We start from the raw sequence: 27,794 nt of genomic DNA, 5'->3' as shown, positions 1-27,794 counted from the left end.
ACATGGAGCTAGAAACAACAATTCTTTCTTCCAAAAAAAAAGGTCTTAAATAAGGTAATGAAGTATCAAAAATGGCTCCATCAATACCAACCCTAAAAAATTCTAGATAATTGATAGAGCAAGCTATGCTATCATCTTCCAAGCGTAGAAAGTAGTTCCTTAGGCTCTTCGTTCCTAGAATTTGATTTGTTCTTAGATAGACCATGAATTAGGCCTAGTATGTTGATCACAAACCATGAATCCTAATCACTATCTCTAGGTATGGTGGTGAAGGGAGCAGTTGCAAAGCCTAAAGCTGTAAGTTGAGGTAGAAGTTGTTGCACAAAGGTATGATACTAGATTATCTTTAGGAAAGGAAAGGAAAGGAAAGGAGGCATTGCCTTTGTTTTAGTATACAATTGAGGGTGAGGATAAAGCTGTTAGAGTTGGGAAAGGAAGTTGCCATTACAAATGGCCAATCAAGGAAATAGAAAATAACAAATTGAAATTTCATAGCATACATGCAGAAAAAGAAGAGAAGTGGATTTTCAAATTGCTCGAAGCTTCAACCACCGTCGGATCTCCTATTTGGACGGCAAGATCAGTTTCAAGCATCTATTATTTTACTCAAATTTTATGCGGAAGTTAGCGGTCTATAATCAAATAAAAAGCATCATCTAATCCGACGGTGGATAATCCACCGTACCAAGACCTATGAATTTGAACCGTTAATCTTTTGTCTTCGATCGACTGTCCGATGTATCGATTTCTCCCATCCTGGCCGTACAATGTCTGAATTTGATTTCAAGCGGAGAGGAGAGAGAGAAAGCGAAAGAGAGAGAAAGCGAGCTATTTGCTTCGTCGTCTTGGCTTAACCTCCTCCCTTTTTCCACTCCAAACTTTCCAGCATCCGATTGAAAAACCTCGCGCTCTCCCTGCGCCGCCGCCTCTCCGTTTGTCTCCTCCGGCGCCACCACTCCGACGGACACTTCCCTCCCTCGATCTCCCCGCCTTCGTCTCTCGATCTGCGGAGGCGAATTGATTGGAATCCTGGACGCTACCAGGGGCTCGGTTCTGGCCGCTGGCATCCTAGGCCAGTTCGCGGCTTCTTTTCCGTATTTCCTTGTCGGAATCTTCGGCCTCTGCTTCAACGGCTTCGATGGAGCCAGGAAATCCACCTGCTCACGCATCGGCCTCGTCTGATTTCCCTCCGAAGAAACCCATCCGTCAGCTGGATTTCACCACCCCTGAATATCCGAGTTCTCTTCCTCCTCTAACGGCTTCGGTGCATCCTGAGCAGCCGCCACATCAACCGCAACAACAGCTGCCGCCTCCGCCGCCTCAACACCAGCAGCAACAGCTGCCTGTTCCGATGCCGATGTTGCCTCCGGTTCTGGCCTCCCGCCCCTTGGTTCCTTTTCCCGTGTAAGTTCGTATACATATATTAAGTCGTAGTTGTTGCTTAACGCCTTAACCTTTCGTAGTTCCTCTGCTTCATTTCCCTCTCGTTGGCTATTTTTTTTTTCGCGGTGATCACGCCACTTCTTTGTCGATTTTCTACTAGACACCTTTACTGGTGGTTTTAGGATGTGCACTTCTAGTTTCAGGAGTATTTCTCCTTTTACAATTTGTTATTGCTCTTATACTGTGATCCCCAAATTTCCATTTCGAATCAAGTTTCAACTTTTAAATAGGCCAGGGTGTCCTTCCTTTTTGAGAATATCTTCTTTATTCAACAAATGTCATAAATGAAATGTATTAGATTTAAGGAAAAAAATTGTTAGAATATGCAAAGTTGATTGTTTGTTGCATTGAAGGATGGGATTGATAGTTCACTAGGGAACTTTAAAAGATCTTATTTTGAATCTACATGCAGCATCACGAAGATTTGTGTATTTTGTAGTAGATCATATTTTGAATCTCAATGCAGCATCAGGAAGACTAAGTTTTTAACTTAGAAATGGTTATCCATGATTATTTTCTCCAGTTAAAGCCTCTATTTCATGCTTGATAGTTTTCATTAGGAAATGTGCAAATACTATCACATAAGAAACTAGTATATTGGCAAGGTTGTCATGGTAACCTCTGAAGATATTGTAGTTAATTGATGCTTGCGTTTGATGTTAAGTCATTAGCTGTCCTCTTTCTTTTCAGCAGCTCAGAATCTCCAAGGCAACGATCACAACCAGGATATGCAACCAAAGAAGGCACTCCTAGAAAGAAGAATTGCAACTGCAAACATTCAAGATGCTTGAAGTTGTAAGTCAATGGAATAAGATCTGTATTCATATTCAATATTTCAGTTATAAGGTAATGTTATTTTGTTGATAATACTTGTCCTACTTATAAATATTATGCTTTATTTGGTCAGGTGATTATTTAATATCTTGGTTAATTGATCAAAGTAATGCCATTTTTTGGTGTGCTAAAAGAGCTTTATATTATGCAATACTTAGAGGTGAAGTATCATAAAGCTACATTGTCTTGATTACAGATTGAGAGTGTATTCTGGTAGTTAAGAAGTGCTATATCCTTTTTCAAGGTAAACAAATGTTGTTTCCTTGTAGTTTATCTATCCATGTTGGTCTTGTGAGGTATTACTCATTCCAAAAATATTAATTGAGAATTTTCTGCTAAGAAAATATTTTCTGATGTTAATATTCAGACTCATGATATGTTTTTGGATATCGTTTATAAGGGAACAGATTGTCATATTCACTTCCTTGCACGAAGAGGATTCACTACTGGTTATATGAAGCATATGATTTATTGCAGACTTCTGATTGCCTCTTTTAGGGAAACATTTGCATCTACTCACATCTAGAAATTGTATTCTAAATGCTGCTAGTGTTCATCTTCCATTTACAAATCAAGAATAAAAACGTCAACTGAGACTACAATGAAACAACAATAATCTACTGTTTCTCCATATACAAGCAACAAAATATTCATTTTTACTTACATTCTTGTCTGTGGCGGTTCTTTGTGTGATGAATTAGTGCCTAAAGGCTGCATTTGGTTCAACAATTGGTGAGACATGGCGGAAAAGGAAGATGAGGTTGTGGGCTGTTACAGAGGTAGAAAACGCTACTGGCTATGGAAGAGGATTGTGGATAGATAAGTAGTGAAGATGGATGGTGGATGCTCAAGGAGGAATAGTCAGTGGTGGAGCGTGAAATATCAAACATCAAATTAAGAGTTTGACTTTGATACCAATTGATATTGCACTAGGTAGCAGGGAGACAAACACAAAGCACTAGACTTTCACAATGATGAATTTCATCAAATAGAAAATTTTATTAATTGAAAGATGCATTACAAGGGGAGTTAGATCATTTTAAAGGGTCCAACTCAACTACAATTGGAAAATACAATTAAGCAAACAATATAAAAATATATATATACTTATCCAAAAGGACTTGACAACTTAAGCAATAAATTGATTATGACTTGGAAATATAAGATCTTACTAAAGTTGAAAAATAACCCAAATACTTAAAACTCTTAACAAATCAAAAGGACTCTTATAAACTCTAACCAAATTAAACGGACTCTTAGCTAAAAGATTTCCATCAAATTCTAACCAAATTAAAATATATCTAATTTCATAGTATAATACTACCAAATTCAATTGCAATTCTATAAAGGGTCCAACTCAACTACAATTGGAAAATACAACTAAGCAAACAATATAAAAATATATATACTTATCCAAAAGGACTTGACAACTTAAGCAATAAATTGATTATGACTTGGAAATATAAGATCTTACTAAAGTTGAAAAATAGCCCAAATACTTAAAACTCAACAAATCAAAAGGACTCTTATAAACTCTAACCAAATTAAACGGACTCTCAGCTAAAAGATTTCCATCAATTCTAACCAAATTAAAAGATATCTAATTTCATAGTATAATACTACCAAATTCAATTGCAAATTTATCCAAACTTTTAATTAGACAGAACAAATTGCAGGGAATATTATGACATTAATAAACTATAACAGCGGCATTGATTAAACCCTGTTTACATGAAACTTGTATACCTTTAGCTTCCTAGCTGCATTTTCTGTGGCATTGCAATTCGATATTCTATTAATGTGGCTGACTTTGACAGTCGTAATAATCAATTTTTTTATATCAAGTTTGATTATTATCTCTATGCCAACCTCATTGTGTTTTATAGGTATTGTGAATGTTTTGCATCTGGAGTATACTGTGATGGTTGCAACTGCACAAACTGCTGTAACAATGCTGAAAATGGAGCTACTAGGCATGAAGCTATTGAAGCTATTCTAGAACGCAATCCTAATGCCTTCAGGCCAAAGATTGGTAGTAGCCCTCATGCAACTAGGGATAATAAGGTCTGTTTTCACTATTTCCTAAAAACACATTTTATTCACTCAACTTGATAGATCATCCATATTTAATCTGATACACCAATGTGCTATCGGATGCTAGGATGAGGCTGGTGAGCTGCCTTTGGTGGGAAAACACAACAAGGGATGCCATTGCAAGAAGTCTGGATGCCTCAAGAAGTACTGCGAGTGCTTCCAAGCCGGTATTCTGTGCTCTGATAATTGCAAATGCATGGATTGTAAGAATTTTGAAGGCAGTGAAGAGAGGAAAGCTCTCTTTCACAGTAATCATGGAAGCATGCTTTACATGCAACAGGCTAATGCAGCCTTAAACGGAGCTATTGGACCCTCAGGGTTCAGCTTTCCATCTTCTAAGAGGAGGAGAAATCAGAGCCTCTTTACCTGTACAACCATAAAAGATCAATCTTTTCACAGGCTGTCACAACTCCCACAGGTGAGCTTCTGAACTTTAACAATCTTAGTCTGTGATATCCTAGGTTTTCTGAAGGTTTTTTTATTAGCTACCAACAAAGATGTCTTTCCCATTGATATACTCCATGCTTTTGTGTGAGTTCCATTCAAATAGCTATATTTTTTTGTTTCAAATGTTTTCCTGAGTTGGCCATTTTTATTGACCTTAATTTCTAAAGAATTATTTTTTTTCCTTTACTGACCTCAATTAGTAAAGAACTAGAAAGTCAACATAAATTATTCACTTTTTTGGTCTTTGATCACCATGCATTAATAATGCATATTAAACCTTCCATTCATTATCCGTTTTTCAATTTTTAATGATATCAGGCTAGTCAAGCGAAGGCTTCAGTTCTAGCTTCTTCTTTTAATTGTCTTCCTGTGACACATTCTACTATTCCTACTACAACAGCTACTACGAAAGTCACTTACGGGTAGAGATATTATCCTTAACTGGTCTTGTTCCTTTGTAGTTTGGATTTGGAGCCTTTAGTTGTACTTGTATGTAACCGTGTTTAAAATTCTGTTGGTCATCATAAAGGTCTCTTCTAGCGGATGTAGTTCAAGCGGAGCACATTACTGACCTCTGCAAGCTTCTGGTGGTTGTATCTGAGCATGTAGCCAAAACATTTCCTGGTATGGCTAATTCCCAATTAGATAGTTGAGGCAGCTTGGGCATATCTAGGCTCTAGCTGACGAGTTACAAGTCTGTTTTTCTCTGCAGTGAGCAAATTGATTTCTAAACTCTGAAGTGCTTGTATATGCTTCATTCATTCTCATAAAAACCATCAGGTTTCTGCTTAAAACACTGATAAGATCATTTAAGGCTGATAACTAGACAACCGTGCAACTTTGTAGTTTTGTTGCAGTTTTCTATTGAGTCTTACAATTTATCCACTATGATGATGAATTGCCAGCAAACTCGACTAGAATGCTGTCCTCTCTCTACCAAAATACCGAGTAAAGAAAATAATAAGTTTGATTGTTTCTCTGTCAAAATATTGACTATTTTATCTGCTATGTTGTTCGGTATGACTTGTATATATGTGCATTCATAAACCAGACTTTCCAGATTACTCGTTTTCTGAAAAAAAAAAAAAAAAATAGTTGTCATAAATTTGCCGATCAAAGTTAAGGGATAAAATGATGAAATTGCCTCAGTTGTTACAATTGACTGATTTGCTTATTCCGACTTTTATTCTATGCTCTGGTCATGTAGTCTTGGTGAAGCATCATCTTCATGGTTTTTGTACTCCTTTGTGCTACATTTTTTTATTGCTTTTGTGTGAATAAAAAATTTCAGATGGAAAAGCAAACTCCTCAGTTGAGAAGGATGAGTATGTTGGAAGTCGCATTGCTTCCTCAAACCAAGATGAAGATGATCAACGACAAGATGATCCAAGTGTTCGGCCTGGGTCAGCAGATCACAATTCAGAAAATATTCCTGCATACAAAATCAAGGCAGAAGAGACTGACCCTGTCCGTGAGGGCACACAGCAAGGGCAGAGACCAATGTCTCCAGGAACACTGGCCCTAATGTGCGACGAGCAAGGCACAATGTTCATGACGTCTCAATACCCTAGAACTTCTCTAACATCTCACAGCAATCAGGGAACATCAGAGATCTTTGTAGAGCAAGAAAGGTGTGTGTTGTCAGAGTTCCGGGACTGCCTTCGTCAAATTGTGAATTTGGGAAGATTCAAAGGTAGTTAGTCTTTATGCAAACGTACTGACAATAAACGGGATAGTCATTTACTAGAATTTTTTCCCCCAATATGTAGAAGGTGACATATTATGGGCATTTTCTTTCAAATATATGTCTTGGTTTATGTTTTTTTTTCCCTGAAATTTGCGATTCTTACATGTTACAGAAGAGAGATTCAAATCCATGGGTGGAAAACCTGAAACATCAGATTTCCATGGATCACCTGCACCTGGTTTTGCTAGAGCTCCGACACCTGCGGCAGCGCTACCTCAAACATCAAAACCAAACCTTGTAAATTTCAGTAACGATGACCAACAAGTAGGACGGTCAGTCACAAGGATTGGAGAGATCAAACCCAAAGCAGAGAACACCGAGTTGTAGGCAGGAAAGCCAGAAATAGATTAGGTACAGCGATGAGCAAACTACACTTCTATTTATTCTGACAGCGTATGTGCATATTGTTTGACGTTTAATACAAACCACGATCATCTGCTTTCCTCTTGTTGTTGTTTGCAAGTGTTGTTGGAGAAAGCATAGTTATAATAAATCAAATTGGAATTGTATATCATCCCAAATACTTCTCATCCAAGTGACTCAATGTTTTGATGATTAAAGTAATATCAGTAGTCACTTGATATCATTTTTGTTTCAAAAAATAAAAAAAAAATCATCACCTCACTCTGCTGCTCAAGTCATGGAAGCAAGCAGTTGCCGAGTTGGAAGCCGCTGCGTCTACTTTGTTTGGTTTGGAAACCTTGTGTAATTCTGTAAGAATAACTATATAGCAGCTTTATGATAGCTCAGAAGTCGAAACGATTCCAAGTTAGATTGTTGAAAGTCTGAAGACTGTGTTTGGAAGAAGAGGGATAAAACTGCTTATTATCCAAATATTAACAAACTACAGTATATTCAATACTCCAGTGTGCAATCCAAACTATGCAGCAGCTCCTTTAAAAACGAGGAACTTGAGAGACTCCAAGCAGAAGTAGATGAAGGTCCCCTTCGAGTGTGTGAAAAAACATCCAAATTTTGATCCCACAACGCACTGCCATCCAGGTCCATACACAACATCAAATTCCTGAAACCCGATTTTTTGAGTATATACGAAAACTAGCTTCCACTTGGAACCCACTTTCTTGTTTTTTATAAGAAAAGAAGAACCTTCTTAATGTGGCCGGCGATGCTTCTGCAGTCCAAGACGTCGAAGAGGTCGAGAGCTTCGCAGGCGGAGGACATGGCTTGGAGCTGCATCTCCAATGGCATGTCTGTGTCTTGGATCATCGCCTTGCCTTCCAACATCTCCTCTCAGAAGGTGGTTTGATTTTGATGTGGAATCAGGACGTACGAAGGGACCTCTAAAATTAAATTGGCACAAACTGATCTTCCTGTTGCTTTAATTGTGATTTTCTACGTCCCAACCGACGCTAAAAGACAGGGTGTGGATGAAGGCTGTGAGGCAGGAAATAATAGACCAACTTTTAGTCTTGCTAATCGATTGAAACAGGTATCTATATTTTATTCTGTACACTTCGGATGCGCTTTATATCGAGGATCAAAATATCAAAACAGTATTTATTCTCTTGGCCTGCCAGGTACACAATCACTGCAGGAATATCGATCATTTAATTGGCTCAAGTGTCTTTTTGCAGTCATTTGAACATCAGGAGATGGAAGTTAATGATGCTTCCTTATCCACCACAATGATAGAACCAACAACTATTGACTAGTTGTTTGGATGCTGGTGCAAGCCTGGCTTGTAGTTGCAGAATTTTGGCTCCATTAAAGCTATATATATTTACACTTGCACAAGAGAAACCAAGAGAGGAAAAATAAAATTTACCTTTTACCTTTTCAAAATCTCTGAGATCTTGATGATCAGAAACTTTATTTAAAAAAAAATTAGATTTGGAAGTTAGATTTGGAAGATGTATTATCAATATATACGAATCAAATCCATCTTTAACTGTTTTGTGTTATTAGAAAGGATCAACCGGCAGACTTTCTCAAAATAAAAATAAAAAGGAAAAATGTTACAGGTTGGATAGGTTCCATGTTAATATATCATATAAATATAAAGTGGTGGAGGCAAGTGTACACTAGAGATGAATGAGCTTTTTCTGTGGTGTATTAAGAACAATCCGTTGATTAATATTATTATTGTTGAAATATTTTTATTGAACGGATTCTTGCTGAGAATGAGATAGATACTTCCAGTAAGAAGTTGGGGCGGTTCAAAATTTTGGGATCTTGCTCTGCCTCATCACTAAATGGTCCTTTTTCTCCTATTGTACAGTCGATGCAGCCGCCGCCGCCGCCGCCACCCGTCGTCCAAGTTCTGTTCTGATTCTACAGTATTGAATGATCTCTGTTGGCCTTGTCATTTCATGGAAGAAGGCAACCGCCGGTTCAAGCGGCAAAAATGCCGGCGGCCGTGGACCGGCGAAGCCTTGGAGGTAAACGGCGGCGGCATTGATCGGTCCACGGGGAGGAAGGACAGGCACAGCAAGATGGTAACGGTCAAGGGCCTGCGCGACCGCCGCCTGCGCTTCTCGGATCACACCGCCATCCAGTTCTTAGACGTGCAGGACCGCCTCGGCTACGACCGCCCCAGCAAGGCCGTTGACTGGCTCATCCAGAACGCCAAGGTCGCCATCGATCAGCTCATGCCGCCGCCCACCCACGGCCACGGCTACAGCTACGAGGAAGGCTGTGGAACGCCGGTACAAGACGAATACGTCAGAATGGTCTGCTGGAACGTGATTAACCCCTGCAATTCCGCCGGCGGAATGAGTCTTGTAAATAGGGAGCCAGCCCCTTCAGTCCAGTAATCGGCCTTCACTTCGTGGTTGCCATCCGTGATTGGAGATTCTGTGTGTACTTCAGAAGACATCCAAATACTCCCGGCATATCCGATCCTCTGCTGACAAATCAATGCATTAAACTCCATAAGTAAACAGAAAACGAGGGTTTCACGACACAAAACCCAAATCAAATAGGCAGAAGGAAAAAATAAACACTCAATATAACATGACCCCGTTTGCCAATTGATAGAGTGCAAGCAAACCCATCAGCTTAAAAGAAACTTGTTTCAGCTTCCTACTCCATGCCGTTCCCTGAAATTAATCTGAATTCTGAACAGATTCATACATCCGAAAGCAAAATTAACAAGCTAAGCAAAGCATGCTAGTTTTCCAATAAATCTGCGTTGCCTCGTCAGACATATGTGAGGAAGAAGAAAGCTTTGCAAGAGAAGCAGAACAGAGAGATCAGAGATGCTGCTGGATAGAAACACCATAGATTTGGTATTAGTCCCTGCTGGTTTGGCTGTAATGTTAGGCTACCATCTCTTCCTTCTCTACAGAATCATCAGACTACCAGAAACCACTGTCATTGGATTGGAGAACCACAATAAGCGTGCATGGGTCGAAAGATTGATGCAGGTAATAAACACAAATCCCAAGTAGAATTCTTCATCTTTAGCTGACGGCCATAATTGTGTGCGTGCAGAGGAGTCCGGAGGAAACAGGGGTAGCTCTGCAGGTGATATCGAGCAGCATTACGGCGTCCAGCAACCTAGCTTCCCTCTCCATCGCCCTCAGCTCCCTCATCGGCACATGGATCGGCGGCAGCAGCAAGGTGCTGATGACCCAAGTGATCTACGGCGACATCAGCCAAACAACGTCCACCGTCAAGTACGTCTCCCTGCTCGTCTGCTTCCTGGCGGCCTTCACCTGCTTCATCCACTCGGCGGGGTACTTGGTGCAGACCAGCTTCATGATGAGCACGCTGGAGTCCGACATCCCGGTGTACTACGTGCAGGACGCGGTGATACGGGGCGGCAACTTCTGGTCGCTCGGGCTGCGGGCGCTGTACGTCTCCACCACGCTGTTGCTGTGGATCTTTGGGCCGATTCCCATGTTTGCGTCCTCGGTGTTCATGGTGGTGATACTGTACTTTCTGGATACGAATTCCAAGCCGCTGCATCAGTTCGGACACTACGAGAGGAACGCAACAAGAAACAAAGGGAAAGGGGTGGTGGATACGAAGACGATGAGGCGTATTGGTGCTGCCTAGGCCTAGGATAGCTCTGTTCCTGTCTTAACGCAACTAAGTTGACGATTGAGATCACTGAGAACAGACAGGACAATTCGATCATGTAGTTGGAATCGACTTCTTCCTTTCAATTTCTTGCTATTGATTGGATATACCAAGTCCAAGATGAGATCAAGGTCATATTATCAATTTTATAATTTTTGAAGTAGCAAGATGGGCCGGTGATATGGGCTTTTAGCTTTAGTCTGGCCCATATCCCTTCGAATTTAGGGATAGATTTATCCGGTTGGCTCGCGCCGAGGGTATTTTCGCGGCGACAAACCCCTAAACCGTTGCCTCCCCGACAGCGTATCAGAATCCGATGCGGTTCACCGATTCGCCGGTCGTGGAGCTCCCCGTCGGCGGCGCCGTCCTCACCTTCGAGCAGGACAACGGATCTATGCACGTAGGCACCTCCGTCTGGCCTTGCTCCCTCGTCCTCGTCAAGTTCGTCGACCGCTGGCTCCCACGCCCCTCCGTCGCCCCCGATCCCAACCCCTACGCGGACCTCCTCCGCTTCCCAGGAAAGCGCGCTGTCGAGCTCGGAGCAGGATGTGGCCCCGCCGGCCTTGGCCTGTTCCTTCTCGGCCTCGACGTTGTCCTCACCGACATCGCACCCGTCATGCCCGCCCTCCGTCGTAACCTCAAGCGCAACCGTTCCGCTCTCCCACGGGCTCCTAAGCACGCCCAACTCTATTGGAACAACTCGGAACAGATCAGAACCCTCCGTCCACCGTTTGACCTTGTGATCGCTGCCGACGTTGTGTACATGGAAGACTCGGCCGCTCAGCTAGTCTCCGCCATGGAGGCGCTCGTTGCGGATGATGGAGCCATTCTGCTGGGGTACCAGCTGAGGTCACCGGAGGCGCACCAGGTTTTCTGGGAATTGTGTCACCGGACCTTCCCGGTGATTGAAAAAGTACCGCATGAGGATCTTCATCCAGATTACGCCTACGAGGAGACGGATGTCTACATATTTAGAAAGAGGAAGTGATCAGTATCCATAAAAGAATTGGCTTTGGGATTACTCCGGGGCTTAGTTACAGGTTTGTTCTTTTTAGTCTTCTTCAATTTATATGCAAGTAGGAGTTTGTTTGTCTCGCGTATTTAAGCATTAATGAATTATCTTTTCTTAAAGTTAAACAAGCCGCAACAAACTTTGTTGTCAAAATAACCGCATGTAACTTTCTAAAATCAATGGTATTTCAGACATATATCAATAGTATGCCATCGGACATGTATCTTTTAATCTCCTGTATATCAATAGAGTTGCTAAGCAATAATGCACTAGTTGTGGTCATAATGTTACTTTGTTTTGGTTAATTTAATGTCAGGATTGTGGATTATTGATCTTCTATTTTAAACCTATCTCTTATATATTATATCTCAAAGTACCATTGTGTTTTAGGGGTATATAATTTTGTAATGTATTCCGTGTTGCATCCTTTATTACTGTAGACAAAGGGATGATTGTTTTACTTGAAATAAAACTTGGTCTCATTCAACTTAGGATCACAAGCTTGTGGCATTATGTATATACCATTGTCACTGTTCACCTCTTGCACATGCAGAATTAATATCACACCTTTGGATGAAATTTTGTTCATCCAATTGTCGCTAATGTTGGCTAAACTTAATGTATTAGCTAGATACTATAGTTAAATGTCCTAAACCCTTGCAAGAATAGGAAGAGTTGTTGGGTGGTTTCCCCTACTTCTTCTGGGTAGTCCAAGTTAGTAATGACCACACTTTAGTTGTAGATGTGAGGAAGCAATGATAGCTGCATGATCTCATAGCATGTCTCTTTCAAACTTATCACAAAGTTGTTCTTCTTGCCTAGGATTTAGGTAGCTTCCTTTATGTTGAATAAGCTCCTCCCTCATTGAGTGAGATGGATTGTGAATCTACACTTGCAGGGAAAAGCCTCAATACCTTTGGGTGCTCAATGACTGTTTTCTTGTGGCTTTGGTAAAGGGCATCACTCACTTGTTCCTCATTCATGCCGTGCGTTCTTAATGTTTTTCTATGTTGGGTTGGTAGGTTGTGGCTTTACGGGTTGAGAACTTGGCAATTAGTCCCCTTGGTATGTCTTGTTGCAAACATTCTCAAATCATCATAAAGCCAGTTGCTTGTTGCAAACATTCTCAAATCATCATAAGCCAGTTGCTTGTTGCTTGTTGCAAACATTCTCAAATCATCATAAGCCATTGAAAATTACCAGTGCAGACATTCTCAAATTATAAGCCAGTTGCTTGTTGCATGAGATATCTATCTATCTCTAAATAAATTATATGATGATTCGTAGGTGTGCCTAACTAATTAACTAATGAACATATGCATTAAGCGAGCCTTCAACAGTAAAGTTAGGCGAATATGTACTCTTTTAATTTATCATCGCCTTATTAAAGAAGCTTAAAGATATACGGAAGCCGCAATCAATCCTCCCTATTATTAGTTTTGGTGATTAAATATTAATCTAGTCGTCATTAATTTATCATGATCCATTATCTGATGATGAGGAATATGCCAAGGCCAAAAGGTTAGTTGAGATTAGGTTCTTTATGTCATAATGGCCAATGTTTAGCTTAGTCCATACTGACTTAATTATGATGCTGTCCGTTCATTCTCTAATAGAATCATTACACCTGTTAAAATAGGACCGTGATATTTGCTCGACATAATAGTAAAAAATGAACAATATAATTGTGGCACCTAAATATTGTGAAGAATAGAATTGTGATGCATTACTTTGTAATAAAAATTATTAATGTTGTACATAGTTAAACTTTGTCAACCGAAGCTAAATGCACTATACTCTTTCATCTCTATCAAGGAGCTATATATAGCTATAAAGTTGGCAAATCGATGATGAAATACTTATTGCATTTGAATTCATGTAGAGCATGTAACAAGTCAAAGATTGCTTAGGCAGCAACCACTAATTTTAATATTTAAGCCTATTCTATACAATACATGGAGCCCTTCTGAATTAATTAATCAATCACTCAACTCCAAATTTTTTTCAGCATTCGTATTAATACATATGACGAAGTTCTATCGACAAGAAATCATAGTTAAATTATACATCCAATTTACAAATACTTCCTTAAAGTTTCTAAGATCTTAATTAACATGCCACCCTTTTCATGCACGCTCAATGTGAACAGAGGTTCCCGGGTCATGGTACCGCGGTAAGACATTTAGGTTATCACTCAGATATTCGCGGTTCGATCTCCAACTACGACGTATTTGTAGAAATTTTTCTTCTGGGTTAATCGCTGCGTACACTTTCTGATTTACTCTGATGATCAATGAAAAATTTTTGTGGGATGTCACTTTTAGGGATTAAGTAAATGCGACTGATTAGGATTTATCAATTTTTTTCAATGTGAACGGAGACCGGCAACGACCTATATTCTGCTAGGCGAATCACATGCCGTTCCATTATCGACATTTAACGCGGTCTCGCATCTCGAACCGCTGCCGTTCACACCGCCGTTCGATCACACCCCATCTACGCTTTTGTCAGATCCGACGGTCAAAAGCGCCAATACCTTCGAATGACGGCTACGTCGTCTCCTCACCGCAGGGACCATGCTGCAACGGGTCAGCGCCGCAGTCACGTGCCGCTCAGCGGTCAAACGCCGGTGCTTTCCCACGCTGGCACGCGTCTGTCGACCTGCCAATAATCGGTTCACTTGTTCTCTCCCAGCGACCGGAGACGGCCGGTTGCTCACGCTTAGAACGCGGCGGATTACTTCCACACTCGGTTACGTTCTTAGTAATTTCTTTTAAAAAATTAAAAGGAGAAGGAGAAGGTGACCAAAAAAAAAGCATAAAGAGGTTAGTTACACACGGAGAAGACTAGAGTCCTTTATCTTCTCTTTCAATCCATCTCCCTATCTTTGCACCAGCGTAGAGATTAGCAGCCACACTCGATCTGTCGATCTCCGTGCACAAATTGCACTAATTTTTCTCAGATCGCTATGGCCGGAGGGGATCGTCGAGAGTGGGAGAACTGCCCCTTCCTGTTCCACGACGAGCTGTCGGCGCTCATCTACCAGAATCCAGCTCACGGCGGCCCCGCCAATCTGGATCATAGTTTCTCATCTCCTCTCGCCAGCTTTGCATATTATGGTAGCAATTTCAGAGACTCTGGTGCTGAAAATGCTGGTGACTATATATATAACTCTGCGCCGGTCATCGTTTCCGGCGGAAGCGGAGGTGTGATGACGCCGTACTCGTCGACTTCTTCTTCTTCAATCGAGGCGGCTGGAGAGGAAGACGGAGAGCGATGCAAGCAGCAGCAGGAAACTGGGAAGGAAGAGGAAGGGGAGGTGGAGAAGTTACTAGTGAGTCCAGGGCAAGCAGATAAAGAGAGTGACATGTCGAAGAACACGTGAGTTGTTCATCATGCCTTCAATTTTATTTTACACGCATATATGTATTAAGATATATTACTCTTAATTAACACAGGAACAAAGGCAAGAAGAAAGGAGAGAAGAGGCAAAGGGAACCTCGTTATGCATTTGTCACAAAAAGTGAGGTTGATCATTTAGAAGACGGCTATCGTTGGAGGAAATATGGCCAGAAAGCAGTCAAGAACAGCCCTTTCCCGAGGTAATAAATTAGCTATCCAATCTGCTGCAAACATAAATATCATCGCTGCTTACATGCATATATAGATCAATTCTTAATCACTTTATTATAGGAGGATAAACTAACAAAATAATCATCCGTACGTTACATTATGCAGGAACTACTATCGTTGCACGAGCCAGAAGTGCCCAGTGAAGAAGAGGGTGGAGAGGAGCCATCAAGATCCCACAATTGTGATAACTACTTATGAGGGGAAACACACTCATCAGTGCCCAGCAACCCTCAGAGGCCGGGGCGCACACCTGTTTGCTCATTCTCTTGTGCCCACGCCGGCGGCGACGACAAGCTTCTTGACGATGCACCAAATGTCTCAGCTCGACAGTCAGTCGCCAGTGCTGCAGGCTACGAGCACAAACCCTAGTTTGTATCTGGCAAACCTGCCACCTTCTCTGCAGTACACTGACTACGGTCTACTCCAAGATATACTTCCTGATTCCTTCTTCCATGGCAATACTCAACATATGGCATATAGATAGAATTTCTTATTTTTAGCTAGTTGGATAGGTTTAACTCTCTAATTTTGTTGTACATTGCATCTCCAATCCTTGTAATATTTTGAGATCGATCGATGTTTTAGCATAAGACCATGATTAATTATATCTACTCTGCAATGATTTTTGACCTTTACTGGTTGAAACAATATCACTAGTATTTCTAATTCGATCAAAATTATACCGTGGATGTGTGTGTGTTCAACTCCTTCAATTTATTATTTGTTAGTATATGATATGTCGGGTAAAACTTAACAATCAGCTCTTGTCAATACTAGTGTTAGAACAGTAGTACTGACACGATGATTGAAAGGGAAAGAAATGAAGAATTTTGCAGCTACTGGCCCGTATTGGGCCTGAAGCAGCCCGCTACAAAATGTTTCTAAATCAAATTAAGGTCTTGAATCTTCTTCTAGAAGGCCAGCGCCGATGTTTATCTTATTTTGCTACACGCTTATCGTGTAACTCCAAAATGTGTGACGTAATCACTGAGGTCACCCCAGAAGACCATCAGCCCTTCGCAGTTATAAAGCATCTAGCCTTAGACTTCTTGGTTCGGAAGGGACCAGATTTACGGCGTTGGGGATGGCGGTTGTGTGGAGCTTGGCATGGGGCGCGGCCACGATGCTGCTCGTCGTTTGGATCGTCCGGATGTTGAACTGGGTGTGGTGGGAGCCCCGGCGTCTTGAGCGCGCGCTCCGGGCGCAGGGCCTCGACGGTAGCCCCTACCGCTTCCCCTTCGGCAACATCAAGGAAAACAACCGGCTCCTCCAGGAGGCGCGCGCCAAGCCCATGCCCTTGGACTCCCACGACATCATCCCTCGCATCCTTCCCCTCTTCCACCGCCACTATCGCCAATACGGCAAGCTCCGCGTCTTTCTTTTATTACAACGTTGTGCTTGCTCAAAAATTGAATCTTGATGGATGGGTTTAGTGTTGTTCATGCGATTACACAGGTAAATTGTCATTTAATTGGGTTGGACCTATGCCCCGAGTGAACATTATGGACCCCGATCTGATCAAGGAGGTGCTTTCTTCCAAGTTTCGTGAATTCGAAAGGCCGAGCACGAACCCATTTGGGAAGTATTTCATCAAAGGACTTGCTTCCTACGACGGGGATAAGTGGTTCAAGCACAGAAAAATTCTAAACCCTGCTTTCAACTTGGAGAAGTTGAAGGTCATCATATTTGCTTGATTCTCACTTGCTTGCTTCCTATGGAAGATGACGTTTTTATGTGCATCTTTTCCTTGTTGATTGCAGGGTATGTTGCCGGCATTTTTCGCGTGTGCCAATGAAATGGTCAGCAGATGGGTGAGAAAGGTGGGTTCAGAGGGATGGTGTGAGATAGATGTTTGGCCTGAGTTCCACAGCCTCACTGTGGATGCCATTTCTCGAGCAGCTTTTGGTAGCAGCTATGAACTGGGAAGACGGATTCACCAGTTGCAAACAGAGCAGAGTGAACTCCTAATTCAGGTTTCTCAAAATCTGTTCATCCCAGGATACAGGTCAATTTTCCTCTTTTTCGAATTCACTTTCAACTGAGTTTATTTATCTGAAATAATGTGGCGTCTGATGTATTGGATTGGTTCAAGCACAACCCATCACTATGAGAAATTATTAGGTGTGATTATAGATCTCCTCATCACCTCTTCATTGACTAAGCTTTCGCTAGATGCTATCTTAGCCATGAGAAATGAATCACATTCACATGAGTTATCTTACAGTTTTCCCATGGTCATATTGACTGTTTAGCATCATCAATAATTTCTAACCACGATCATAGATTTTGTTTTTCCTAATATGCAGCCTTGCTTGCCTTAGCCTCAGCCTCCACCTAGAAAAAAAAAAAGTAGTTCTCCATACGGCCATCTATTGTCCTTGATTGTCATCATGTTGGTTATCATTGTATATAACATGTCACAACTTGCCTAAATGGGTAATTGACTTATTATCCCCTTCAGCTCGAACATTTAGACAAGATCCTTTAGCTTAAGTTAATAGTAATAGACATCTCAGTCTGTAAACTTCATTTGCTAGTCTATTACTTATAATGTGATACTAAATTAAAGGGTCACAATTTACTCCATTTATAGCTAAGGCTCAAATTCCAAATTATAAGTATATGATCACCTCTAATCAACTATAAGACTAAGTAATGCTCACAAAAGAAAACTCTCAATCAATGCTTAGATCTCTGAACTCATGTGAATGTAATTTCCTAATGATGAGATTTTTAAAGTCAAATAAATGACCTGTGGTGGGGTTCTTAGTAATCTCATGTTTGCCCTTTTTTTTATAGATATTAATTTGCCCTTTATAAGTTAATGCTTTATTGTTTTATGGTAATTTAGCAAATATCCTACTCATACCAAAGGGGTGCATCATTACTTTTGAATTTACCAAAGAGCTCACTTATTTTGTAACCTCCATCCAATCCATTTCATTGTACTAATTATCTCTCAATCCATCAATTAACTGAGAAGTGAGCTCAGATGATTGGAAGTGACTCTAGTTGACTAGATGTGATTCTAGGCGATTAGTTGGCATCAAACATTTTGGTCAAAAGTTCTTGATGGTTCTTGAGACCCTCAAATTCGTATCAAATGAGAACTTTTGCACTCTTGAGATTCCCTGAGTCTATCTATGTTTATTTTTTTTTTCCAAATTTTAAACCTTATAATTCTGTCAAATGTTTATTGTTTCACTCTTGGGTCCTTTAAGTTTGTTCTTGTTCATTTTTTAAAGATTTTGAGTGTTTTATGATCATCAAACACTTTTTGCTAGTTTTTTTGACACTACTAGAAGTCTCGAATATGTGTCAAATGAACATTTACATTCTTGGGGTCCTTGAGTTTGCTTATATTTTTTTCTTAATTTTGAGACTTATAAGGTTGTCAAACAGTTTTTGCCAAGGGTACTAGACAACTATGTTAGTCAATTGGAAATGATTCCAGTTGACTGGTTGTCGTCCAAACACTTTTGGTAAAAAAAAATTTGATGACCCTTTGTTCATGTTATTTTCCCTATATTTTTAACCTTATAGGTCGTCAAACACTTTTAAATAATAAGTCCAACGAAGCAAGTTAGATGGAGTAACATTTGGGGAAATAAGTGTCCCCTTTGATAAATTTCAAAGTATTGTGCTTCTGTTTGTTATTTTAAAATTTTAGGTACATCATTCGGTAAATTGTCGCTGATTTTATGTTTTAAGTATTGATAGTACATTATTTAAGTTGAGGTGTTAATCCCATAAATATCTGATTCATAAATTTAGTTTCTTATATTAGCATGGGAGTTACATTTTATTCAAGGAATATGAATATGTATGTGCTTTCAACTAGTGTGGATGAAAAAGACCCCAAGCCTGAAATGAAAATCAGTTGATGTAAGACTCTTTTTGCTAGCACCATAAAGTTATCTTCCTTCATTGGTCTTGTAAAAGATGATCCAGAATGATTCTGCTATCCAACTCCTCTTATTTGCTAGCACCATAAAGTCATGTTCCTTCACTGAAGATAATTCTCACAATGGCTCTGAGGTTTGAATTCTCCTAACTGGGGTCATCCTCGAGCCACATGAAGCAAACATATTCTGCAACTGATTACATATCACAAACCCATCAGGCCACCTCATAAACCAAAACAACTCCAGAATGTAATGCTAGAATAGCATAAGTCTCTTGCTTTCAGATGTCCTCTCTCTCTCTGTAGGTGTGACTATCTGTTTATCTACCACAGCCACCATCCAGTCACTGTGATTTAGGTAAGTAAACACTTAACATCCAAACCCAATGCAAGGTGTGTAGTTAGCCAAATCCACCACCTCCTACATAACAAAGCAAGATTGGACACTTGATGATTCAACAGCCCTAAAGACTCCAGTCATCAGATGAAATGAAATTCCGTGAAACCAAATGGCAAAATCTAGAACATTTTGCAACTGGTCCAGTTGTTTAGTCACCCAATGTGGTTAGGACATACAATGATGCCAGATAAGAGCAAATATGGTCAATTTACTACTGTCATTTAGCGTCGATATAAAGCAACTAACTTTTCTTAAGTGACTGACTAATGTCTACCTTCTCGTGTGCAGATTTCTTCCAACTAGAAAGAAGAATAGAATAATAGCAATTGATAGAGAGATCCGCGAAATTCTGGGAGGCATAATAAAGAAGAGAGAAGAAGAAATGAAACTGGGTAAACCACACAACGGTGACATGCTGGGATTGTTGATGGAATCCAACATGAAGTACTATCAAGAACAAGGGAACAAGAATGCTGGGATGACCAAGGATGAAGTGATGGAAGAGTGCAAGTTATTCTACTTCGCAGGGCAGGAGACGACCTCTGTTTTACTGACATGGACAATGGTTGTGCTGAGCATGTATCCTAGCTGGCAGGTTCGAGCTAGAGAAGAAGTCCTTGCTGCATTTGGTGAGAAGACACCAGATTTTGATGGATTGGGTCAACTTAAAATTGTGAGTATCCTAAATTTGCGCACTTAGCAAATGATATTGGTCAGGAGCCCTTCAAATTATATAATGTCTGCTGAAATTTACGCTACAGGTGACAATGATTCTCTATGAGGTTCTCAGGCTCTACCCGGCTGCTATATTCGTGCACAGGCAGACTACCAAGGCAACAAAACTCGGAGATATAACGTGCCCCCCGGGCGTACTTATCGCACTGCTAATCGTCTTCGCTCAGCACGACCCAGACATCTGGGGCAACGACTCCAAAGAGTTCAACCCGGATCGATTCAAAGATGGCATTTCAAAAGCATCGAATGACAAGTATGCCTTCCTTGCCTTCGGCGGTGGCCCTCGAATCTGCATCGGACAAAACTTTGCGATGCTGGAAGCCAAGTTGGCACTGTCTATGATCCTACAACGCTTCACTTTTGAGCTCTCGCCAGCGTATGTTCATGCGCCCAAGACTCTCATCACTCTGCAACCACAACATGGTGCTCAAATAATGCTGCGTAGGCTTTGAATATGTCTACTTTGTCGAAGAATAGATTAAGAATTTCTGCTGTTAAGATGTTGTCCTTGTTGAGATAAGGAAAATAAAATAACAAAAACTGAGAAATTAAAGTCGCCTCGGATTTATCTCCACGCAATGCGACAAAAGCAATGAGCTTCTGAAAGCTTCTGCCCATGACGCCAAAATCTGTCCCATAAGTGTCGTCGTCATGCTTCCAATCTTGACGGCGACCGGGTAAATCATCAGAGCCCGAAGCAGCGAGATAAGAAACTCGGCGGACATGGCGGCGCTGTCTTCGGATGAAGGCGATGGCGCTGCACTCAGCGCTGCTCGTATTGTGCCGACACTTGTTGACTTGGATAATAACTTTTGTGATTGACGGCGTTCAATATATCATGACCGCCACCGATTATAAAAGAAATAGGTGCATTTAACATGCGATAAATTTCAGGTATTGAACGTTAAGAAAACAAAATCTATTGGTTCCACAAGAGATCCGCACATCCATTGCTTCTAGAAGGCAAAGAGGCCCCACCGCATATCCTTTGCCTTATCCATTGCTTCTAGAAGGCAAAGAGCCACTTCTAGGAAGGCGAAGTGGCCCACTGCAAATTTAGATAGTTGAAATAGCATTGAGTGCTACCATCATAAGCATTATAATTATACAATTGCATACCATATCTATAATTATTATTGCAATTATATACCATATCTATAATCATTATATTCTATAATTACATGCCCTATTTAGAATTATTTTCTAGACCTTTTAAACAATTTATACAAATATGATGACTACGGATCCAAAGATAAAATGAAAGTAATTATTTTGTCTCTATATTTCACTCTTCTTCTTCTCTAGCATAGCAAGTGATATATCGAGCAGGTTTAAAAATCTATATATCCACTGCCATCGATCGATCCGTAGTTCACAACTCCAATCTATTCGATCCCTTGAAAATTTGTCACGGTTAACTGCTGCTGCCTGCCAAATTAAATGGCCTGGCTGGAGTTTTATGGTGGCCTCGCTGCGCTGCTGCTGGCGGCGGCATGGGCCGTTCGGATGCTGAACTGGGCGCTGTGGCAGCCGCGGCGCCTTGAGCGCATTCTTCGATCGCAGGGCCTCAAGGGCTCCACCTACCGCCCCATTAGAGGCGACGTGAAGGACATCGTGCGGCTCAATGAGGAGGCCTGGTCCAAGCCCATGCCTTCCTTCTCCCACGCTATCCTCCCCCGCGCTGCCAACTTCTTAAGCCGCGACGTACAGACCTACGGTTAGCAGAGAACCCTTCTTCCCTCTTCCAGTTGGTGTATATAAAAACTGGAATTTTTTATGCAAAAGTTGGGATTTTTGATGCAGGAAAGGAGAACAAGGTGACTTTCCACTGGATGGGACCGCTTCCGAGAGTGCTGATCGCGGATCCTGATCAAACGAGGGAGATTTTGGCCAACAAGACCGGCGAGATCGGGAAGGGGTACGTCAACTACATGATAAGATATTTTCTTCGGGGCGTGGTGCAACATGATGGCGAGAAATGGGCCAAACACCGCAAGATCTTAAACCCAGCTTTCCATATAGAGAAGTTGAAGGTCATTACTGATGGTCCATGGCTTCGATCCAGTCAATTTTTTTCCCCTTTTAATCGATCGAGTTTATAGTGTGCCCGTCGTCTACTCGTTTGCAGAGGATGTTGCCTGCTTTCTCTTCTTGTTGTGATGAGCTGGTTGACCGATGGGAGATGATGGCGGCGAGAGGGAAAGAGGTAGATGTTTGGGTCGACCTCCAGAGCTTCACCGGAGATGTCATTTCGCGGACTGCTTTTGGTAGCAACTTTGAGGAAGGAAGGAAAATTTTCCAGCTTCATGATGAGCAAGCTCTGATCGTCGCCGGTGCTCTGTCAAAATCACATATCCCAGGTTACAAGTGAGCACCGATTACAGTAACAACGTGATTTCTTTTGATTCAGAATCAATTAATTTAATCATGGAATATTTACTGATTGCAATCCTCCACTGGTATATATAGGTATCTGCCCACTAGAACAAACACTAGAGTGGAAACGATCGATAAAGAGGTGCGAGATATTCTACTGAGCATCATCCGCAAGAGAGAGGAGAGCATGAAATCGGGTAACGCAAAGAACGACGACATTCTCGGCTTGTTGTTGGAGTCTAATCTGCAACACCGCCGAGAGCACGGCAACGCCGGGTTGACCACCGACGAGATGGTGGAAGAATGCAAGCTGTTCTACTTCGCAGGCCAAGAGACGACGTCGCTGTTGCTGACATGGACGATGGTGGTGCTGAGCATGCATCAAGAGTGGCAAGAACGAGCACGGCAGGAGGTTCTGCAAACTTTCGGAAAAGAGAAACCAACTTTTGATGGATTAAGCCACTTGAAGACCGTGAGCGACATTAATTTTCTTCAACCTTACTTACAAAATCAATGACTGAAATCAAGTTAACATGGCAGTTGACTATGATTCTCTACGAGGTTCTGCGGCTGTACCCGCCGGCGCTAGGGATTCCGCGGCAGGTGTTGAAGAGCGTGAAGATTGGGAACGTGGTCTACCCACCTGGCGTCCTGCTCTTCTTGTCCGTGATCCGGATGCACCACGACCCTGACTACTGGGGCCAAGACGTGGAGGAGTTCAAGCCGGATAGATTCGCGGAAGGCGTGTACAAGGCGTCAGAGAAGAAGGCGTTCTTCCCCTTCAGCGGCGGCCACCGGGTCTGCATCGGTCAGAACTTCGCTTTGCTGGAGGCCAAGTTGGCGTTGTGTTTGATCCTTCAACGCTTCTCGTTCGATCTCTCGCCGGCGTACATTCACGCACCGCACACTGTTCTAACCTTGAAACCTCAGCATGGCGCTCCGATCAGGTTGCGCAGGCTTTGAGTAGATCACATCATGCTCTTTTTCTTTGATTAGGTATTATATTTATGACTGCTCAAATTAAAATTACTTTCTTTTTCAGCCAAATTGATTGTTGAGCACTGTGCAATAAAATTTATCAAATTGTTGGGCATCTGTTTTAGAAATAATATCAGAGGATTGATTCTTAAATGTTTAATGAATATTTTGAAAGTTATTCGATAAACAAATTAATTAAGAAGAAGATCACCTAACTCAAAAAAATAAATATTAATGGATTGATCATTTTACTACGAGCAATAACAGCAGGCAATTAATTGATCACGAAAATAATATCTGAAATCTTCAGGTTTTAAAACGATAAAGAATTTAAAAATCTTCAAAAATAAATGCGATCCATCAGCTGATGTTTTGGGTAGCAATGGATTCAATGAAACCGTAATTGGACAAACCATAGTTTGGGACTAGTAACAAATCGATTGGAGAACAGATATTTTGAAGAAAAAAAATGTACTACTTTTGATTAACAATTTTTTTGAGCCACCTTTAAAAGCTCACGGATAGGATCAATTCATTTGTAGTTTTAGTGGAGATATTTCTGATTAGGAATATTTTCGGTGTAATCTATTTTTCAAAGTGAATGTATTGTTGTGAGGATTGTCTCTCGTTAGAAAAATGATCAAAATGTGATCTTCTAGGGGATTTTTTCAAAGTAAGAGGATGGAGATATTCTCAATGTGTGATTTGCTACGGGAATTACTAAGATGCTGGTTGATAGAGTGGCCGCCGTCATATATATTCTAAAAAGTCCCCCAACTAATTCTTTGTCTAATATATGTCTACACAAATACTAGATTTTGTTTTAAAATTATTTGAATCTTTTCGATCGGATTCATGTGCAATATATAATTTATGATTTAGAAACCCTTCATATATATATATATATATATATATATATATATATGGAAAAGATGTACTCAAAGGCTGCGCAACCTGATCGGAGCGCCATGCTGAGGCTTCAAGGTTAGAACAGTGTGCGGTGCGTGAATGTACGTGGGCGAGAGGTCGAACGAGAAGTGTTGAAGGATCAAGCACAACGCCAACTTGGCCTCCAGCAAAGCGAAGTTCTTACCGATGCAGACCCGGTGGCCGTTGCCGAAGGGGAAGAACGCATTCTTCTCCGACGCCTTGGACACGCCTTCTGCAAATCTCTCCGGATTGAACTCCTCCACGTCTTTGCCCCAGTAGTCGGGGTCGTGGTGCATCTGCATCACGGACAAGAAGAACAGGACTCCGGGAGGGTAGACCACATCCCCAATCTTCACTGTCTTGAACACCATCCGCTCAAACCCTAACGCCGGCGGGTACAGCCGCAGCACCTCGTACAGAATCATAGTCACCTTCCATATGCATGTTAACTTGATTTCAGTCATTGATTTTGCAATGAAGGTTGAATAAAATTATTGAATGCTTACGGTCTTCAAGTGGCTCAATCCATCAAAAGTTGGCTTCTCTTTTCCGAAAACTCGCAGAACCTCCTGCCGTGCTCGTTCTTGCCAATCTTGATGCATGCTCAGCACCACCATCGTCCATGTCAGCAACAGCGACGTCGTATCTTGGCCTGCAAAGTACAACAGCTTGCATTCTTCCACCACCTCGTCGGTGGTCAACCCGGCGTTGCCGTGTTCTCGGCGGTGTTGCAGATTAGACTCCAACAACAAGCCGAGAATGTCGTCGTTCTTTGCGTTCCCCGATTTCATGCTCTCCTCTCTCTTGCGGATGATGCTCAGTAGAATATCTCGCACCTCTTTATAGATCGCTTCCACTCTAGTGTTTATTCTAGTGGGCAGATACCTATATATATACCATTAATGGTCGATATATATAACAATCAGCAAATCCATGATTAATTTTATTGATTATGAATCACGTTGTTACTGTAATCGGTGCTCACTTGTAACCGGGGATATGTGATTTTGACAGAGAACAGGAGACGAGTAGAGCTTGCTCATCATGAAGCTGGAAAATTTTCCTTCCTTCCTCAAAGTTGCAACCAAAAGCAGTCCGCGAAATGACATCTCCGGTGAAGCTCTTTAGGTCGACCCAAACATCTACCTCTTTTCCTGTCGCCGCCATCATCTCCCATCGGTCAACCAGCTCATCACAACAAGAAATGAAAGCAGGCAACATCCTCTGCAAACGTGTAAACGACAGAGACACTATAAACTCGATTAAAAGGGGGAACAAATTGACTGGATTGAAACCATGGATCATCAGTACGTAATTAATGACCTTCAACTTCTCTAAATGGAAAGCTGGGTTTAAGATCTTTCGGTGTTTGGCCCATTTCTCGCCTTCATGTTCCGCCACGCCTATAAGAAAATGTCTTATCAAGTAGTTGGGTTTCCCCTTCCCGATCTCGCCGTTCTTGTTGGCCAAAATCTCCCTCGTTTGATCAGGATCCGCTATCAGGACTCTGGGAAGCGATCCCATCCAGTGGAAAGTCACCTTGTTCTCCTTTCCTGCATCATTAAAAAAAAAATCCCAACTTTTGCATGAAATTGAAATTCCAGTTTTTACACCAACGTAACATAACTGGACTAGCTCTCTGCTAACCGTGGGTCTCTGCAGCGCGGCTAAAGTAGTTGATAACGCGGGGGAAGACAGCGTGGGAGAAGGAAGGCATGGGCTTGGACCATGCCTCCTCATTGAGCCGCTCGATCTCCTTGACGTCGCCTCTAATGGAGCGGTAAGCGGAGCCCTTGAGGCCCTGCGATCGGAGAATACGCTCTAGCCGCCGAGGCTGCCACAACGCCCAGTTCAGCGTCCGAACGGCCCATGCTGCCGCCAGCAGCAGCGCAGCGAGGCCACCGTAAAACACCAACCAGCTGGCCATGTGTACAGGCAGCGGCAGCAGTTAACTGTGACAAATTTTCAAAGGATCGATCGAGTGGATTGGAGTTGTGAACGATGGATCGATGGCGGTGAATATATAGAATATTAATTTTTAAACATCAGAAGAGTGAAATATATATAGAGATAAAATTATTACTTTCAGTTTATTTGTATAAATTATTTAAAAGGTCTAGAAAATAATTCTAAATATGGCATGTAATTATGAAAAAAATACAAAATATAATGATTTTATAAATATGGTATACAATTATATAATTACAATAATTAGACTGCTTAATTAAGAGTGAAATTTAGAGATAAAATAATTACTTTCATTTTATCATTGAATCCTTAATCATATTTGTATAAATTAATTAAAAGGTCTAAAAAATAATTCTAAATATGTCATGTAATTATGAATATTTATAAAATATAATGATTATAAATATGGTATATAATTACAATAATTATAAATATGGTATACAATTATGTAAATACATTAATTATAATGCATATGGTGATGGTAGCACTAAAATAAAAAAGTATTTTTTAAGATTTTTTAATTTTTTTAAAATTTTTTGTTAATTTTCTTTTGTATTTTTTATTATTTAATTAAAATTTCAAAATTAAAAATATGGATAAATTTTAGGGGATTACTCATGAGTTTAATAACTTAAATTTTTTAACAAAATTAAATTCTTTATGGTCATTAATATCTTTTGTCTATTTATAAAATAATCTAGTTTTTTATTTTTTTATATTCTTTTATCGATAGTATGCTTTGACCAAAGCAGCACTAAAATCAGTTTTTAATTTTTTTTTTTTTTAATTTTTTTTGTAATTAGCTATTAAAAAATAGGAAATTTTTAAAAAATAAACTAATATTTAAAATGAGATAATAAATACAATATCAATATTTCATTTAATCTTTAAACTAAAGTACAATTTATTGATGCTACTCTCTAAACATAATTCAAAATCTTTAATCAAACCATATAATATGATTTCTTTTGGACTAACATATTATATTACATGTATGATTTATAAAAATTTCACTTTATATAAGTTATCTAAATATATATTTGGCTTAAAAATATTTTCCCTTTAGATAAATTATTTTTATCATATATATATATTCATATAAAATATCTTAAATCTACCTAAATATCTTATTTTTGTGATTATATTAGTTTAACTCAGTAGCATTTGTGTAAATAGATCATACGAGAAAATATGAGATATCAAAATACGCTATTAATTAAGTGATATATTAATTAGTTGACTGCATCCT

The 27,794-nt window shown here is 40.6% G+C and overlaps 8 protein-coding genes across 9 annotated transcripts; 6 read left to right on the top strand and 2 right to left on the bottom strand.

Annotated features, from left to right (window-relative positions):
* The first annotated feature begins 1,138 nt into the window (after positions 1–1,138).
* On the top strand, positions 1,139–6,985 carry LOC141825170 (protein tesmin/TSO1-like CXC 5). 2 transcript variants are annotated; one of them, XM_074712555.1, is made up of 8 exons: positions 1,139–1,404; positions 2,137–2,238; positions 4,164–4,341; positions 4,439–4,789; positions 5,137–5,240; positions 5,348–5,442; positions 6,110–6,511; positions 6,678–6,985. In XM_074712555.1, the coding sequence occupies exons 1-8, from the start codon at positions 1,139–1,141 to the stop codon at positions 6,890–6,892; spliced, it is 1,713 nt and encodes a 570-aa protein (XP_074568656.1). In that variant the 3' UTR covers positions 6,893–6,985. The 2 variants fall into 2 exon arrangements, with proteins under 2 accessions (XP_074568656.1, XP_074568654.1); XM_074712553.1 differs by having other exon boundaries at positions 2,134–2,238.
* Positions 6,986–7,101: 116 nt separating this feature from the next.
* On the bottom strand, positions 7,102–7,891 carry LOC141825165 (uncharacterized). The gene is made up of 2 exons (XM_074712549.1): positions 7,673–7,891; positions 7,102–7,589 (listed from the first exon to the last, which is right to left on the bottom strand). The coding sequence occupies exons 1-2, from the start codon at positions 7,808–7,810 to the stop codon at positions 7,446–7,448; spliced, it is 282 nt and encodes a 93-aa protein (XP_074568650.1). The 5' UTR covers positions 7,811–7,891; the 3' UTR covers positions 7,102–7,445.
* Positions 7,892–9,783: 1,892 nt separating this feature from the next.
* On the top strand, positions 9,784–10,694 carry LOC141825026 (uncharacterized). Its single transcript, XM_074712392.1, has 2 exons — positions 9,784–9,951; positions 10,019–10,694. Exons 1-2 carry the CDS (start codon positions 9,784–9,786, stop codon positions 10,583–10,585), a joined length of 735 nt encoding a protein of 244 aa, XP_074568493.1. The 3' UTR covers positions 10,586–10,694.
* Positions 10,695–10,811: 117 nt separating this feature from the next.
* LOC141825369 (uncharacterized) lies at positions 10,812–12,756 on the top strand. The gene is made up of 2 exons (XM_074712753.1): positions 10,812–11,649; positions 12,520–12,756. Exon 1 carries the CDS (start codon positions 10,926–10,928, stop codon positions 11,595–11,597), a length of 672 nt encoding a protein of 223 aa, XP_074568854.1. The 5' UTR covers positions 10,812–10,925; the 3' UTR covers positions 11,598–11,649; positions 12,520–12,756.
* Positions 12,757–14,462: 1,706 nt separating this feature from the next.
* Positions 14,463–15,833, top strand: LOC141825368 (WRKY transcription factor 71-like). Its single transcript, XM_074712752.1, has 3 exons — positions 14,463–15,002; positions 15,080–15,223; positions 15,360–15,833. The coding sequence occupies exons 1-3, from the start codon at positions 14,590–14,592 to the stop codon at positions 15,736–15,738; spliced, it is 936 nt and encodes a 311-aa protein (XP_074568853.1). The 5' UTR covers positions 14,463–14,589; the 3' UTR covers positions 15,739–15,833.
* A 491-nt stretch (positions 15,834–16,324) lies between these two features.
* LOC141823425 (cytochrome P450 CYP72A616-like) lies at positions 16,325–20,852 on the top strand. Its single transcript, XM_074710707.1, has 5 exons — positions 16,325–16,615; positions 16,710–16,930; positions 17,015–17,259; positions 19,847–20,231; positions 20,320–20,852. The coding sequence occupies exons 1-5, from the start codon at positions 16,339–16,341 to the stop codon at positions 20,743–20,745; spliced, it is 1,554 nt and encodes a 517-aa protein (XP_074566808.1). The 5' UTR covers positions 16,325–16,338; the 3' UTR covers positions 20,746–20,852.
* An 881-nt stretch (positions 20,853–21,733) lies between these two features.
* Positions 21,734–23,632, top strand: LOC141824417 (cytochrome P450 CYP72A616-like). The gene is made up of 5 exons (XM_074711700.1): positions 21,734–22,010; positions 22,097–22,326; positions 22,422–22,660; positions 22,763–23,141; positions 23,210–23,632. Exons 1-5 carry the CDS (start codon positions 21,734–21,736, stop codon positions 23,630–23,632), a joined length of 1,548 nt encoding a protein of 515 aa, XP_074567801.1.
* Positions 23,633–24,585: 953 nt separating this feature from the next.
* LOC141824229 (cytochrome P450 CYP72A616-like) lies at positions 24,586–26,504 on the bottom strand. Its single transcript, XM_074711475.1, has 5 exons — positions 26,225–26,504; positions 25,901–26,130; positions 25,563–25,801; positions 25,084–25,462; positions 24,586–25,008 (listed from the first exon to the last, which is right to left on the bottom strand). The coding sequence occupies exons 1-5, from the start codon at positions 26,502–26,504 to the stop codon at positions 24,586–24,588; spliced, it is 1,551 nt and encodes a 516-aa protein (XP_074567576.1).
* Between the last annotated feature and the right edge of the window lie 1,290 nt (positions 26,505–27,794).

This window comes from Curcuma longa, chromosome 3 (genome assembly GCF_044706935.1).
Source record: "Curcuma longa cultivar G26 ecotype Majalengka, Jawa Barat chromosome 3, ITB_CL_G26_1.1, whole genome shotgun sequence".
Taxonomy (NCBI): Eukaryota; Viridiplantae; Streptophyta; class Magnoliopsida; order Zingiberales; family Zingiberaceae; genus Curcuma; species Curcuma longa.
Note: the sequence above shows the minus strand (reverse complement) of the source record. Positions and strands in the feature narration are given on the sequence as shown.

Bases quoted from the DNA above. Each gene is read 5' to 3' on its own strand.
- LOC141825369 (XM_074712753.1), top strand. From the start codon at position 10,926: ATGCGGTTCACCGATTCGCCGGTCGTGGAGCTCCCCGTCGGCGGCGCC.
- LOC141825368 (XM_074712752.1), top strand. From the start codon at position 14,590: ATGGCCGGAGGGGATCGTCGAGAGTGGGAGAACTGCCCCTTCCTGTTC. The intron at 15,003-15,079 runs GTGAGTTGTTCA...TAATTAACACAG, and splicing joins AGTGACATGTCGAAGAACAC to GAACAAAGGCAAGAAGAAAG. The intron at 15,224-15,359 runs GTAATAAATTAG...TACATTATGCAG, and splicing joins AAGAACAGCCCTTTCCCGAG to GAACTACTATCGTTGCACGA.
- LOC141825170 (XM_074712553.1), top strand. From the start codon at position 1,139: ATGGAGCCAGGAAATCCACCTGCTCACGCATCGGCCTCGTCTGATTTC. The intron at 4,342-4,438 runs GTCTGTTTTCAC...ATCGGATGCTAG, and splicing joins ATGCAACTAGGGATAATAAG to GATGAGGCTGGTGAGCTGCC. The intron at 5,443-6,109 runs GTATGGCTAATT...AAAAAATTTCAG, and splicing joins TGTAGCCAAAACATTTCCTG to ATGGAAAAGCAAACTCCTCA.
- LOC141824229 (XM_074711475.1), bottom strand. From the start codon at position 26,504: ATGGCCAGCTGGTTGGTGTTTTACGGTGGCCTCGCTGCGCTGCTGCTG. The intron at 26,131-26,224 runs GTTAGCAGAGAG...TTAATGATGCAG, and splicing joins CCGCGCTGCAGAGACCCACG to GAAAGGAGAACAAGGTGACT. The intron at 25,802-25,900 runs GTCATTAATTAC...ACACGTTTGCAG, and splicing joins TCCATTTAGAGAAGTTGAAG to AGGATGTTGCCTGCTTTCAT.
- LOC141823425 (XM_074710707.1), top strand. From the start codon at position 16,339: ATGGCGGTTGTGTGGAGCTTGGCATGGGGCGCGGCCACGATGCTGCTC. The intron at 16,616-16,709 runs GCAAGCTCCGCG...GCGATTACACAG, and splicing joins CCGCCACTATCGCCAATACG to GTAAATTGTCATTTAATTGG. The intron at 16,931-17,014 runs GTCATCATATTT...TGTTGATTGCAG, and splicing joins TCAACTTGGAGAAGTTGAAG to GGTATGTTGCCGGCATTTTT.
- LOC141824417 (XM_074711700.1), top strand. From the start codon at position 21,734: ATGGCCTGGCTGGAGTTTTATGGTGGCCTCGCTGCGCTGCTGCTGGCG. The intron at 22,327-22,421 runs GTCATTACTGAT...ACTCGTTTGCAG, and splicing joins TCCATATAGAGAAGTTGAAG to AGGATGTTGCCTGCTTTCTC. The intron at 22,661-22,762 runs GTGAGCACCGAT...TGGTATATATAG, and splicing joins TCACATATCCCAGGTTACAA to GTATCTGCCCACTAGAACAA.
- LOC141825026 (XM_074712392.1), top strand. From the start codon at position 9,784: ATGCTGCTGGATAGAAACACCATAGATTTGGTATTAGTCCCTGCTGGT. The intron at 9,952-10,018 runs GTAATAAACACA...GTGTGCGTGCAG, and splicing joins GGGTCGAAAGATTGATGCAG to AGGAGTCCGGAGGAAACAGG.
- LOC141825165 (XM_074712549.1), bottom strand. From the start codon at position 7,810: ATGTTGGAAGGCAAGGCGATGATCCAAGACACAGACATGCCATTGGAG. The intron at 7,590-7,672 runs GTTCTTCTTTTC...ATCGGGTTTCAG, and splicing joins TCGCCGGCCACATTAAGAAG to GAATTTGATGTTGTGTATGG.